Here is a 16711-nt window from a genome sequence, read left to right on the forward strand (position 1 = left end):
GAGCCTTTTTGATGATGTCTTCAATACTATTGTGGATAATCATGCTCCATTAAAAAAAATGAAGGGTTAATAGGTAGATCGAATGCCTGGTACACTCTGGAATTATCAGAAGTCATTCATAAAAAAGAGGATGTTTGGGTCAAGGCCAGGAACACAGGGTTAGGCCCGGACTGGCAAGATTTTAAGCAACTGAAGAAACGTTGTGTAAACAAATCAGAAAAGCTAGATCTGATTATTATGTAACCGCTTTTCGGATTGTAATGGGAACCCGGCTAAATTCTGGAAAACTGTCAAATCCCTGAAGGGTTCTACTTCCTCCTCTACCACAACAAATTAATTCAGACACTAGCTTCATTACGGGAAAAAATGCCATCATTGATGCATTTAATCACCATTCTATCGCTTTGAAATAACTTCTAAGCCTCTTCACAATGATATTGGGCTGGATGCTGCTAGGGGAAACTTGCTGAATGATCAGAGAAATGATAGTCAAAGATTTTATTTTAGGCTATTTACAGAAAAAGAAGTCCTGGATGCTTTGCTAGCAATAAACAACATGAAATCCACAGGGGCCGACCAATTGGATCCTGGTCTGCTTAAGTGTGCATCGCCCATTATTGTTGGCTCAATAACACACATTTTTTATTTGCAGTTTTTTATGGTAGGGAAGATAGATGTGTTTGCTTTCTACTAAATCTATTGGTAAGTCATGTATTTAACAAACCTCAAAGTGCTTTTCTTAGGAGCGAATGGTCTGTCTGCAGGCAGCAGGAAGGCAGATTGCACGCAGGCAGCTCGAGATCATTTGATTGACAGTTCTGGTTGCCTTGTGATGTGTTTCGATGTTTTCAATGAGAGCACAAATGCCATTGAGGTTGGCGTTTGAATGCCGTCAGCTGCCACAGTAGACAGGACTTGTTGCCAGAGTTAAATTAATTAAACTTTTGCCATCTGCCGTGCTGTTGTTTTTCTACCGGATGTTGATTTTCACTGATTGTTTACTGAAATCACCATAGCAATTCATACTGTCATACTGGCTTGCTTTTGCCATCACCCTCTTTCTTGCTTTCTTGTTCCGCTATGGCGAAAGGTATGATGTTTTTTTAGTCCTGCTTCAGAAGTGGCATTACTTTACAGAGAAGTTAAATGCCAGGTCAGTGGCGCTTCAAAACGATCTTTAGAGAAGGTGTTGTGGTGCCATTTAAAAAGCCGTAGTGTATCCTTTCAGACAAACAAACATGCCGTAGCCGAGGCACTTTCAAGGCGCCACATTCCATATATCTGAAAGGGGTATAAGAGTCTGCGGAGCTCCTCCTTTTCCTCACCACTCTATAGAGCGCTAACACACAGCTAGAAAATATATGGCTGTATAAATGTGAAGCATCCGGTTGGCGTTTCCACTCATACCAACTATGGTGATGAGAGGAAGCCCAGTGGGAGAAGATGGTGCGAGATGGATTTTGGCCGACATTCTGCAAATTTTCTCATCGATGAAACATTTTATTTCCATACAGTTTTCTGTTTCCAAAACTATATAGAATCTGTAACAAACCGTTTGAACTGTGTTTTGTTGACTTTACCTTTTGCCAAAGTCTGTAAGTTGTTGTTTCGTTTGTATTCAGATTTGATTAGAATTATACACTGACTTTTAAGACCTTATCAATAGCCTACTAAATTGTATCTTGCTTATTAACTATGTTTGGCATGTCCATGTCTATCCCTAGCCTCTATATCAATGTGAATGCCGTAGTTTAACTATGTATTTCCATATTGAAGCAATGCAATTAGAACAATATGGACTGCAAACATGTTGAACATATTTTGCAAATGGGGCAGGCTAATTAACAGACTAGGCTATAATGGACTAACATTCTAATTGGAGTTGATGACAACGCAATACATAAAATGCCTTAAATACACAACTTGAAGCAACCACATATTTAACATTCTGATTGGCCAGTGAGGGACCAAGCCTCGACACACCCACAACTTGTTTATTTAGAAAAACCCAGCCCTTTCACGCCACCGCCAGCAACTGCAAACAATAATTGTGGTAGCAAAAATATTTCTGACACACAGAGCTACAGAGCTACCGCTATTCACTTAGTTTACCCATTCTGTTAGATTTGTTAAAATAGAGCCCCTAGCCTGCATCCCACATGGTACCCTTTTCCCTATGTAGTACACTACCTTTACCAGGGCCTATAGGGCTCTCTTTACCCCGGGTGCCGCAAAAAGGTCTTCAACGAGGTCCGGAGGGACAGGTCTGGAGGGCCAGGTCCGTCCCATAGAGGGGCAAGGGAGGAGATGGACGGCCCCCTGGCCTGCTACGCCTGTAATAACCCCATCAGTCAAAGTGTCAGCCCAGCTGGCTCCAGCAGGTTTCTGGCTCCAGCCCCCCCCCCCCCCCCACTGGCCCTCATAACAGTACACAGGGGGCCATTACAGAGCACAGGGCTGGAACATTATAGAAAAACACCACAATTCACAAAACTGTACACCGGAATAGACTATTGTAAAACTTTAAATAATAGCATGGGCTTTTATTTGCTGAAATGTGTGCCATTGGCCAGCTATTAAAAGGGACAGGCGGATATTTGAGACTCAGCATTTCATTGAAGTTTTACGGTAATAACGCACATTAAGGTTGCAGCATACTGTATGGATTCATGTTGAATCCATTGTGTGTGGGAGTGTGTGTGTGTCCGTGTTTTGACTCATGCTCCCTGAAAGTCGTCAAAAGCGTGTGTCTCGGCACCAGGATACCAGGTGTCCATTGAAGCGTTGTTCATTCTCCCCCCTGTCAAAAAAAGGTATGGGCCCAACACATCAGAGACTGGGCTATATTTAGATCCTGCTCCAATGCCTCCCCTTTCTTTTTCCTCGTGGCCTAAAGTGAAATGTCTACATACTGCTCACTAGAACAGAGGACATAACTGGTCCATAGCCATGTCCCCATTTCAATATATTCAGATGACAACATTGCCTTCCCTATCAAATCACATCAAACCACCATGCATCAAAACTCAGAGATGTAAAAAAACAATTACTAGTTGAAGATTTCTGAAAAAACAGAACCAAAACAATCCCCTCCACTCAACAAGCACACACAGGCAAATTGTCTTTAAGATGACAATGAAGCATAAGGAGAAAGCAAGAGAGAGATGGAGTGAGGGAGACAGACAGAGGTAAAAAGACAAGTCCGGAACACAGCAAAGAGAGTTGGATGGAGAGAAAGAAACAGACACATTTTCCCTTGAAGCCCCTCTCGAATGTAATGATGATGTTGAGCCTTTGAGCCTCCTTCTCCATCTTTGTCTACCTCTGTCTCTCTATCTCGCCCTCCCTCCCACCCTCTCTCCTGCTCTCTCTCTCTCCTGCTTTCTCTCTCTTTCTCTCACCCTAAATTTCCCTTGGGAGGTCTTGTCAGTCGCTACTAACACGGAGGATCAATATCCTGCCATGAGTGTGAGCCACTGATGGGAGTCTGATCCTTCAGCAGTGCCCACACTCCAACTGTCTTTCCTGTCCCTTAATGACCTAATGTGTGATAAACTGCAGAGGGAGGGAGAGAGAGGAGGAGAACTGCCACAGATGACATTCAGCATTATGGACAGTTCTGATGACCTCCTTAACATGCCTGTCTTATCAAACGTATTGTGAATGTTTGTATGTGTGTGTGAGTGCTAGCTGGGTTGGTGGTATTCTCAGAAGCTTGCGCTAGCTATGTAAATATGTCACAAGAGGTTCAAAGGAAGTGCACTATGTAGGGAAAAGGTGCCATTTGGGACGCAGGCCATGTCGGTGGTTACCTTAAGTCCACTACACTCTGCAGCAGAACCCCGGTCCACTCCGGTGATGTAGATCCCCAAGGCATACTCTGCCCCACCCCGGATCATGAGACCTAGTGAACGGCCATCGTCCAATACCAGGTTCACCTGACAGAGAAGTGGGGGGAGGAGGGAGGAGGAGAGAAAGATTTGACAGAAAAAAAATCCAGCATTGTCTAAGATTCTGAATGCCGTGTCTTTTTTTACAACAAATTGAGCAGCTATTTGTAAGTGAGTTATTGTTGGCTAAGAAGAGTGAAGTGGACTAATTTGTCGAGACAATAAAACATGAACAGCTGACATCTGGAAACGCCCAACACTAAATTACACTCTTACATGCTAAACTAAGCCATTTCAGAGGCCAGTGGTAATGTGAATGCTCAGTCTAAGTGGGCACCTGTGTGTGTGTTCAGTGACCTGTCACCCTAACAACCAACCAACTGTAGGATCAAACCATGCACGTCACAGCAGACCCTACAGATCTAGAGAGCTGGTATATGTGTATTTGTGTGTGTGCGCGTGTGTGTCTACATATGTTTGTAAACAGGCTCACCTTCTTCTCATCTCCCTCCTGCAGTATCTGCATGGTGCTGCGTCGTTGGCTGTCAGTGCGTCTCAGGGTGGCACTGCGGTGCTCTGGGAGGTCAGGGGGAGGGGGGACACTGTGACCCTGAGGGTCCACCCAGGTGTACACATGGTTAGTGACATAACCCCCCGGGATACGCCCCACCGACTGCACCGACAGGGACAGCTTCTTACTGCCCTTCAACACCTAGAGAGAGGAGGGGTGGAGGGGAGAGGAGAGGGTGGATGAGAGGAGAGTGGGGAGTAGGGGAGGAGAAGAGAGCAGGGGAAAGAGATGAGAGTCAATATTTCACAAATCATCCAAATAATCTATTCATACATGAGCAAGCACTTCAAAGCACGGAGTACATACAGACCATTCTGGCAATCAATCATACATTCACACATGCAAGCATGCACCTGTACACACACACACACACACACACACACACACACACACACACACACACACACACACACACACACACACACACACACACACACACACACACACACACACACACACACACACACACACACACACACACACACACACACACACTTGATATGCTGAGACAAAACACTCTGGGTTGTGCCTCATTGATTTCTGATAGTCTGCTGTGACTGCAATCATGTTTGTGCAATGTGTTGCGTTGAATGTATCAGTGTGTGAAAAAATCATACTATTCCTTTGTTGTACAGTCAAACAGTCAGACTCTAAAAAAGCCTGTCTTCCAGACTGTTCTCCTAGGGCTGTATGTATCAAGCGTCTCAGAGTAGGAGTGCTGATCTAGGATCAGGTCCCCACTGTCCATGTAATCTTATTCATTGTGATCTAAAAGGCATTCCTACTCTGAGACGCTTTATGAATACAGCCCCTACTTTACAGAGAATCAATTGGGAGTTGGAGTACAAATAGTGCTACAGTACATAGCTCCTAATGCACTGTGAGTTATGCAGATAGGCTTCTGTTCTCCTCTGAAAAATACTTAGACAGAAACAACATCTACAGAGTCCACTTAGTTGATCCTGTGCTTCCCCCTGAGCACCTGGTAAAGAAACACTGTCGCTGGCTCACTCTCCAACCAAGGAGCATGAATTGAGATGCAAACTGAAGTGTTGAGGAAATTGAGAAACTCTTGTAGGACAGTGGGAGTTGATAAAAATGCTTCTCTATACCCTTTAACTGGAACAGAATATGGAAAAATATGACCTTGGCATCCTGTAATCTGAACCTTCAACTTAGACATTTTAAATTTGTTCACAGACTGTATTTAACACCAAGGAAACGTTTTACGATGAAAGTAGCCCCAACTCCCAACTGTTCACTGTGTACCATAAATCAGGTAGGCACATTTCTTCATATGATGTTGTAGTGCTCTGCAGTTCAATTCTTCTGGGACAAAATTACAAAATTAATTTAGTGCATGAATGTTAATATTCAATGCTTTGCATCTACTATGTTACTTAACGATGATGGCTCCTTGAATCGCTCAATCAGTCAGTCACCAATAGAATCTCTAACATCAGAATTATCCACAGAGAGAATGAATGGTGCTAGTCCAGGAACATCTGAGGCCTGGACAAAAATACTTGACTGTGTAAAGAATCATCTCAGCCAAAGCCCAACACATACAAATAATATAAACAACCTATAAAGCCCAACACATACAAATAATATAAACAACCTATAAAGCCCAACACATACAAATAATATAAACAACTTATAAAGCCCAACACATACAAATAATATAAACAACCTATAAAGCCCAACACATACAAATAATATAAACAACCTATAAAGCCCAACACATACAAATAATATAAACAACTTATGAAGCCCAACACATACAAATAATATAAACAACCTATAAAGCCCAACACATACAAATAATATAAACAACCTATAAAGCCCAACACATACAAATAATATAAACAACCTATAAAGCCCAACACATACAAATAATATAAACAACTTATAAAGCCCAACACATACAAATAATATAAACAACCTATAAAGCCCAACACATACAAATAATATAAACACCCTATAAAGCCCAACACATACAAATAATATAAACAACTTATAAAGCCCAACACATACAAATAATATAAACAACCTATAAAGCCCAACACATACAAATAATATAAACAACCTATAAAGCCCAACACATACAAATAATATAAACAACCTATAAAGCCCAACACATACTGTACAAATAATATAAACAACCTATAAAGCCCAACACATACAAATAATATAAACAACTTATGAAGCCCAACACATACTGTACAAATAATATAAACAACCTATAAAGCCCAACACATACAAATAATATAAACAACCTATAAAGCCCAACACATACAAATAATATAAACAACTTATGAAGCCCAACACATACAAATAATATAAACAACTTATGAAGCCCAACACATACAAATAATATAAACAACTTATAAAGCCCAACACATACAAATAATATAAACAACTTATGAAGCCCAACACATACTGTACAAATAATATAAACAACCTATAAAGCCCAACACATACAAATAATATAAACAACCTATAAAGCCCAACACATACAAATAATATAAACAACTTATGAAGCCCAACACATACTGTACAAATAATATAAACAACCTATAAAGCCCAACACATACAAATAATATAAACAACTTATGAAGCCCAACACATACTGTACAAATAATATAAACAACCTATAAAGCCCAACACATACTGTACAAATAATATAAACAACCTATAAAGCCCAACACATACTGTACAAATAATATAAACAACTTATAAAGCCCAACACATACTGTACAAATAATATAAACAACCTATAAAGCCCAACACATACTGTACAAATAATATAAACAACCTATAAAGCCCAACACATACTGTACAAATAATATAAACAACCTATAAAGCCCAACACATACAAATAATATAAACAACCTATAAAGCCCAACACATACTGTACAAATAATATAAACAACCTATAAAGCCCAACACATACAAATAATATAAACAACCTATAAAGCCCAACACATACTGTACAAATAATATAAACAACCTATAAAGCCCAACACATACTGTACAAATAATATAAACAACCTATAAAGCCCAACACATACAAATAATATAAACAACCTATAAAGCCCAACACATACTGTACAAATAATATAAACAACCTATAAAGCCCAACACATACTGTACAAATAATATAAACAACCTATAAAGCCCAACACATACGGTATAAATGAATATAAACAACCTATAAAGCCCAACACATACTGTACAAATAATATATACAACCTATAAAGCCCAACACATACAAATAATATAAACAACCTATAAAGCCCAACACATACTGTACAAATAATATAAACAACCTATAAAGCCCAACACATACGGTATAAATGAATATAAACAACCTATAAAGCCCAACACATACTGTACAAATAATATAAACAACCTATAAAGCCCAACACATACTGTACAAATAATATAAACAACCTATAAAGCCCAACACATACGGTATAAATGAATATAAACAACCTATAAAGCCCAACACATACTGTACAAATAATATAAACAACCTATAAAGCCCAACACATACTGTATAAATAATATGAACAACCTATAAAGCCCAACACATACTGTACAAATAATATAAACAACCTATAAAGCCCAACACATACTGTACAAATAATATAAACAACCTATAAAGCCCAACACATACTGTACAAATAATATAAACAACCTATAAAGCCCAACACATACTGTACAAATAATATAAACAACCTATAAAGCCCAACACATACTGTATAAATTAATATAAACAACCTATAAAGCCCAACACATACTGTACAAATAATATAAACAACCTATAAAGCCCAACACATACGGTATAAATGAATATAAACAACCTATAAAGCCCAACACATACTGTACAAATAATATAAACAACCTATAAAGCCCAACACATACTATACAATTAATATAAACAACCTATAAAGCCCAACACATACTGTACAAATAATATAAACAACCTATAAAGCCCAACACATACTGTACAAATAATATAAACAACCTATAAAGCCCAACACATACTGTACAAATAATATAAACAACCTATAAAGCCCAACACATACAAATAATATAAACAACCTATAAAGCCCAACACATACAAATAATATAAACAACCTATAAAGCCCAACACATACTGTACAAATAATATAAACAACCTATAAAGCCCAACACATACTGTACAAATAATATAAACAACCTATAAAGCCCAACACATACTTTACAAATAATATAAACAACCTATAAAGCCCAACACATACAAATAATATAAACAACCTATAAAGCCCAACACATACAAATAATATAAACAACCTATAAAGCCCAACACATACTGTACAAATAATATAAACAACCTATAAAGCCCAACACATACTGTACAAATAATATAAACAACCTATAAAGCACAACACATACTGTATAAATTAATATAAACAACCTATAAAGCCCAACACATACTGTATAAATAATATAAACAACCTATAAAGCCCAACACATACGGTATAAATGAATATAAACAACCTATAAAGCACAACACATACTGTACAAATAATATATTCAACCTATAAAGCCCAACACATACTGTATAAATTAATATAAACAACCTATAAAGCACAACACATACTGTACAAATAATATAAACAACCTATAAAGCCCAACACAAACGGTATAAATGAATATAAACAACCTATAAAGCACAACACATACTGTACAAATAATATAAACAACCTATAAAGCACAACACATACTGTATAAATGAATATAAACAACCTATAAAGCCCAACACATACTGTATAAATAATATAAACAACCTATAAAGCCCAACACATACGGTATAAATGAATAAAAACAACCTATAAAGCCCAACACATACTGTACAAATAATAAAAACAACCTATAAAGCCCAACACATACTGTACAAATAATATAAACAACCTATAAAGCCCAACACATACTGTACAAATAATATAAACAACCTATAAAGCACAACACATACGGTATAAATTAATATAAACAACCTATAAAGCCCAACACATACTGTACAAATAATATAAACAACCTATGAAGCCCAACACATACTGTACAAATAATATAAACAACCTATAAAGCCCAACACATACTGTACAAACTAATATAAACAACCTATAAAGCCCAACACATACTGTACAAATAATCTAAGCCTATGGGGAAAGGGTGGTATGGCGAGGTTTTGCTCTGGTCGCCGAGAGGCGGGGCAGGAGGGTGCATGTAAAAGCATCTCGATTGTTTAGGAGGGTGGGGGGCTTACGAGATAAGTGGTGGGGTGGGCAGATAGAGATATGGGGGGACTGACAACTGCCTGTGTTGATAGGCGGGGTGGGAAGGGAAGGAGTGGAAAACATTTGTTTATTTTTCTTTAAATGCCAATTTTATTATTAAAAATCCTGTGCGATCAATATGATCATTTCTTTGTATGTATTTCTTTTGTTTTTCTTTTGAGTGTCAGCCCACAGGTACATGTTATGTAAACTGAATATATGAATTTAAATGAATACTGGACCTGTTACCCACCCCGACAAAAAAATGCCATAACAAATAAAAGTTTCTTTATTGTTAAAACCAACACATTTCAGACACAGCCTTCATCAGGGTTTGGCAGCTGGCTCAGAGCACTAGTTACACTAGTTACAGTTACAGTTCACATTACAATCACAGATGCATTATGAATGTGCCATTACAAACACTTCTAAATTGATCAATCTCACCTAATAATCTTGGTACCCAAATCTTGTGTCAGCTAGCTGGCTACCTCCATTCTGTCACCGGAGATTACACCTGAAAAGCCTATTGTGGCACTAACATCATCAGTATTCTAGAGGAGGAGATGCAGATAAAGGAACAGACTTCATATTCTAGTGAGTCTGACAGTAAGGGAGTAGATGTATGTCTTTGCCAAGCAGCCTCTGAGTCTGTACTGCTATGATTTATGTGATCCAACAGGCTCTCTCTCTCTGGTACGTGCCGCCTTGCTGGGACCAGAAACGTTCCTTTGCATTTAGGGGAAAGAGGATAGGAAGCCGGAAAATTAACTGTTTAGATTAAATGGAAACTGAAAGGGCAGATACAGTTTGGTAGAGTAGCAATTAGGAAGGGGGGATGTGAGGAGAGGCAGAAGGGGGGGAAGGTCGAAGAAGGGAAGGGAGAGAGAGGGAAAAGAGAAGAGGGGGGTAACAGTAATTTAGAGCAGAGCTTCTCTACAGTGGCAGCAGCAGCGGTCCTAATGTGGTGTGTCCCAGCAGGAAAGTACGGCCTGGGACGGTGCCTGATGGAGTGCATCGGTAAGGCCCACACCAACGACACATAAAGGGTGGTAATGGGAAATAAAGGGAAATAAGAAGAAATGGTAAAGCCAAGTAATATACAGTGGCAATCAGGCAAGACTGTAAAAAACAAGTTCCCTAATGAAAATCCAGACACACCCATATATTCTACATTCTACTATGCGCGTGTGTGCATGTGCGTGTGCGTGTGTGTGTGTGTGTCTCAGATAAAAGGGTTGTGGTAGGGACAGCCTCTAGAAGGACCAATGGATTTATGCCACCCAGAGAAAAGGCTCTTCCCTTGTATCCTGGTAAAACTGTTTTTAGAGGGCTACGGGGACGTCTTGGCTCCTATAGTGGAACACTCAAGGCTAATTGTTCCCGGTAATTGGCGGCGCTTGGCAGGTTCGTTTAACCGGCATGCACACATGAATGCACACACACGCACACACTGCCACTCCCTGTGTATTTACCGCTGTGTCCGAAGGGACTTATAAAACATCTGAGAGATGAACAGGAACGGGGGAAACAGCTCAGTGCTCCGTGAGAAAGAGAGGAATGTGTGTGTGTGTGTGTGTGTGTGTGTGTGTGTGTGTGTGTGTGTGTGTGTGTGTGTGTGTGTGTGTGTGTGTGTGTGTGTGTGTGTGTGTGTGTGTGTGTGTGTGTGTGTGTGTGTGTGTGTGTGTGTGTGTGTGTGTGTGTGTGTGTGTGTTAACGTTAGCGTTAGCATCGACAGGGGAACAGAAACACAGACGTACTAAACAGAGCATGTGTAAACATTAGCTTAACAAAAGAGGGCCAATTAGAGGATCATAAGAAGTATTTGGGTCTTTGCTGGCAGTGGCATGTGTTTAGAATGTTCAGAATGTGATTATATGATTACAAAGTCAACAAATGAGAGGGGGGGATACAGTTGGGCCAGAAAGGACATTTGCATTGGTTTGGTATGTTGTATTTATTTAAAAGCAGCAGCTACTCTTCATGGGGTCCACATGAAACATGACATAATACATAGTACAGAACATTATTAGTCAAGGACTGAACTACATACATTTACAACGTCACACATAGCCTACATATCAGTACATTCACATTATATTTAGGTCTAATACATAAGGTGTTCTTTTATCTGTTTTTTTTAACTGGTTTTATTGCTAGCTTGAGTTACCTGGGGTGGCAGAGAGTTCCATGTAGTCATGGTTCTATTTAATACTGTGCTTTTTCCAGCCTCTGTTCTGGACCTGGGAACTGAAGACAACTCTGGTTGCATGTCTTTGCATACCGATGAGTGTCCGAACTGTGCCAGCTGCTTGATCAGACAGTTCGGTACCTTCAACACATCAATACCTCACACAAAGACCAATAGTGATGCAATCAATCCTCCTCAACTTTGAGCCAGGATAGATTGACATGCATGGTACTGACATCTTCCATCCGTGTACATCTAAGTGCGAAACGTGCTGCTTTGTTCTAGACCAACTATCCTTCTTTGCCGCACATGACCACACAGCTGGGCAGTAGTGTGACAAAACTAGGGCCTGTAGAACCTGTCTGGTCGACTGAGATGTCAAGAAGGCAGAGCAACGCCCTATCATGGACAGACCTCTTCCCATTTTAGTAACCATTGAGTGTATATATGTTTTGATCGTGAAAGCTTGCTATCTAGGGTTACACCGAGCAGTTTAGTCTCCTCAACTTGCTCAATAGCCACATAATTCAATAATAGATCTAAATGAGGTTTAGCGTTGAGAGAGGGATTTGTCAGAAAAATTATGCTTTTAAGTTGAGATATTTAGCACCAGCCTATTACTAGTTACTATTACTAGTTACTATTGCTAGTTTCTTGATGGGTGCATGCCTATCAGTAACCAGAAGAAGCAGTTTCATAAATGCTTCAAGTGCAGATATTTCACATCTTCGACATAGGAATCATTGCAAAACCTCTTGTATGAGCATTTATACACAATTTTAGGTGAAATTTTTGGAACTATTCAATTATGATCACTATATCCGATGGGTGTGGATACTGCTTTAGAGCAGATTTCTCCAACATTAGTAAAGTTTTGATCAATAAACGTGGATGATTTATTTCCAGTTCTGTTTGTAAATACCCTGGTAGGTTAACTAATGACTTGAACCAGATCGCAGTCACTGGTTACAGCTTGGAGCTTCTTTTTCAGTGGGCAGTTTGATGACAACCAGTCAATATTTAGGTCACCCAGAAAATATACCTCTCTATTGATATCGCATACATTTTCCAACATTTCACACATATAGTCCAAATACTGACTTTTAGCACTTGGTGGTCTATAGCAACTTCCTACAAGAATAAGCTTCAGGTGAGGCAGATGAACATGTAGCCATATTAGTTCCACATCATCTGACATGAGATCCTCTCTCAGCTTAACAGGAATATGACTCTGGAGATGCATGGCAACACCTCCTCCATTTGCATTTCTATATTTCCTATATATTCTATAACCTTGTATAGTTACTATTGCATCAAATTATCTACAGTGCCTTTGGAAAGTATTCCGACCCCTACACTTTTCCCACATTTTGTTAAGTTAAAGCCTTACAATCTACACACAATGCCCTATAATGACAAAGCGAAAGCAGTATCCGCTCCGAGACAGGATTGTGTCGAGGCACAGATCTGGGGAAGGGTACCATAACATTTCTGCAGCTTTGAAGGTCCCTAAGAACACACATCATTCTTAAATGGAATAAGTTTGGAACCACCAAGACTCTTCCGAGAGCCAGCCGCCTGGCCAAACTGAGCAATCGGGTGAGAAGGGCCTTGGTCAGGAAGTTGACCAAGAACCCGATGGTCACCTGACAGAGCTCCAGAGTTCCTCGGTGGAGATGGGAGAACCTTCCAGAAGGACAACCATCTCTGCAGCACTCCACCAATCAGGCCTTTCTGGTAGTTTCCAGACGGAAGCTACTCCTCAGTAAAAGGCACATAAAAGCCCGCTTGGAGTTTGCCAAAAGGCACCTAAATACTCTCAGACCATGAGAAACAAGATTCGCTGGTCTGATGAAACCAAGATTGAACTCTTTGGCCTGAATGCCAGAGCGTCACATATGGAGGAAACCTGGCACCATCCTTAAGGTGAAGCATGGTGGTGGCAGCATCATGCTGTGAGGATGTTTTTCAGCAGCAGGGACAGGGAGACTAGTCCGGATCGAGGCAAAGATGAATGGATCAACATGAACCCAACCGAACATCTCTGGAGAGACCTAAATATAGCTGTGCAGCAATGCACACCATCCAACCTGACAGAACTTGAGAGGATCTGCAGAGAAGAATGGGAGAAACTCCAAAAATAGAGGTGTGTCAAGCTTGTAGCGTCATACCCAAGAAGACTCAAGGCTGTAATAGCTGCCAAAGATGATGAGTAAAGGGTCTGAATACATACAGTTGAAGTCAGAAGTTTACATACACTTAGGTTGGAGTCATTAAAACTCGGTTTTTCAACCACTCCACAAATTTCTTGTTAACAAACTATAGTTTTGGCAAGTCAGTTAGGACATCTACTTTGTGCATGACACAAGTGATTTTTACAGTAATTGTTTCCAGACAGATTATTTCACTTATAATTCACTGTATCACAATTCCAGTGGGTCAGAAGTTTACATACACTAAGTTGACTGTGCCTTTAAACAGCTTGGAAAATTCCAGAAAATTATGTCATGGCTTTAGAAGCTTCTGATAGGCTAATTGACATCATCAGAGTCAATTGGAGGTGTACCTGTGGATGTATTTCAAGGCCTACCTTCAAACTCAGTGCCTCATTGCTTGACATCATGGGAAAATCAAAAGACATCAGCCAAGACCACAGAAAAAAAAATGTAGACCTCCACAAGTCTGGTTCATCCTTGGGAGCAATTTTCAAACCCCTGAAGGTACCAGGGTCATCTTTTCAAACAATAGTACACAAGTATGAACACCATGGGACCAGGCAGCCTTCATACCGATCAGGAAGGAGACGTGTTCTGCCTCCTAGAGATGAACGTACTTTGGTGCGAAAAGTGCAAATCAATCCCAGAACAACAGCAAAGGACGTGAAGATTTTGGAGGAAACAGACACAATAGTATCTATATCCACAGTAAAACGAGTCCTATATCGACATAACCTGAAAGGCCGCTCTGCAAGGAAGAAGCCAGTGCTCCAAAACTGTCATAAAAAAGCCAGACTATGGTTTGCAACTGCACATGGGGACAAAGATTGTACATTTTGGAGAAATGTCCTCTGGTCTGATGAAACAAAAATAGAACTGTTTGGCCATAATGACCATTGTTATGTTTGGAGGAAAAAGGGGGAGGCTTGCAAGCCGAAGAACCTCATCCCAACCGTGAAGCACGGGGTGGCAGCATCATGTTGTGGGGGTGCTTTGCTGCAGGAGGGACTGGTGCACTTCACAAAATAGATGGCATCATGAGGGAGGAAAGTTATGTGGATATATTGAATCAACAACTCAAGACATCAGTCAGGAAGTTAAAGCTTGGTCGCAAATAGGTTTCCAAGTGGACAATGACCCCAAGCATACTTCCAAAGTTGTGGCAAAATGGCTTAAGGACAACAAAGTCAAGGTATTGGAGTGGCCATCACAAAGCCCTGACCTCAATCCCATAGAAAATGTGTGGGCAGAACTGAAAACGTGTGTGCGAGCAAGGAGGCCTACAAACCTGACTCAGTTACACCAGCTCTGTCAGGAGGAATGGGCCAAAATTCACCCAACTTATTGTGGGAAGCTTGTGGAAGGCTATCCGAAACATTTGACCCAAGTTAAACAATTTAAAGGCAATGCTACCAAATACTAATTGAGAGTATGTAAACTTCTAACCCACTGGGAATATGATGAAAGAAATAAAAGCTGAAATAAATAATTCTCTCTGGTATTATTCTGATATTTCACATTCTTATAAAAAAGTGGTGATCCTAACTGACCTAAGACAGGGAATTTTTACTAGGATTAAATGTCAGGAATTGTGAAAAACTGTATTTGGCTAAGGTGTATGTAAACTTCCAACTTCAACTGTATGTAAATGTGATATCAGTTTTTAGTTTTTTTTATTAGCAAAAAATTCTGAAAAACGTTTTTTGCTTTGTCATTATGGGGTATTGTGTGTACATTGATGATGGAAAAAACAATGTAATCTATTTTAGAATAAGACTGTAACGGGGTCTGAATTCTTTCCGAATGCACTGTAAGTGTGTTTCAGAGATGGCCAGAATATGAATGTTTTCTGATGTTAATAAGTTGTTTTTCTGGGTTGCTTGTTTGTTTTTAGTGCTATTCTGAGAGGCTGATCCGAAGTAGACATGTCAGAGACCTTTATATTTGAGTCAATGGTACTGAGTGGGCTGCCCACAGTGGGCTTCTTCCTAAGGCAGACAGTTACAGTGGAATGAAATTCTATGTGCATTAGATTTATTGCAGACAATACTTCCGGAGCTGACAGTTAAAGGAACATAGATGAGGTTAATTACATTTACTACACTTCTATTTCTCTGGGATATAATCTGATTTCCATGTCCTCTGTTGCTTATTATGACAGGGAGGACTGGAGCCCTACCAAACCCAGACCGTCAGTCTCTTAAACAGTTCACTATATTGATGGAGATAATCCTGGAACCCCTGCGTTTAGGGTGAATCCAATCTCTTTTAAAGAGTGTTGGTTGCTCCCACAGCAAATCAAAATTGTCACAAAAGGAGACGTTCCTGTCTTTGCTGGCATGATGGCATGATGACCAAAGCTACAGTATGTGTACCCATGTTAGCAAATTTGGTAAAGAAAAATAAAAGTCACATACAATATATAAACATATTACAACTGTAGCAGGCCAACCCTGCTGGGTGTGCAGGCTTCTGTTCCAGCCTAGCACTAACACACCTGATTCAACTTATAAAACCTA

General features: G+C 39.8%; 1 protein-coding gene across 2 annotated transcripts in view; it reads right to left on the minus strand.

The window, feature by feature from the left end:
* whrna (whirlin a) overlaps positions 1-16711 on the minus strand; it is a 161943-nt gene that overhangs the window by 89223 nt on the left and 56009 nt on the right. For both annotated transcript variants that reach the window (XM_071350758.1, XM_071350756.1), the window contains exons 2-3: positions 4384-4602; positions 3813-3938 (exon numbers count right to left, since the gene is read on the minus strand). In XM_071350758.1, the coding sequence (XP_071206859.1) occupies positions 3813-3938; positions 4384-4602 (345 nt within the window). The remainder of the gene's footprint in view (positions 1-3812; positions 3939-4383; positions 4603-16711) is intronic.

The sequence above is a fragment of the Salvelinus alpinus genome, chromosome 18 (assembly GCF_045679555.1).
Source record: "Salvelinus alpinus chromosome 18, SLU_Salpinus.1, whole genome shotgun sequence".
NCBI lineage: Eukaryota > Metazoa > Chordata > Actinopteri > Salmoniformes > Salmonidae > Salvelinus > Salvelinus alpinus.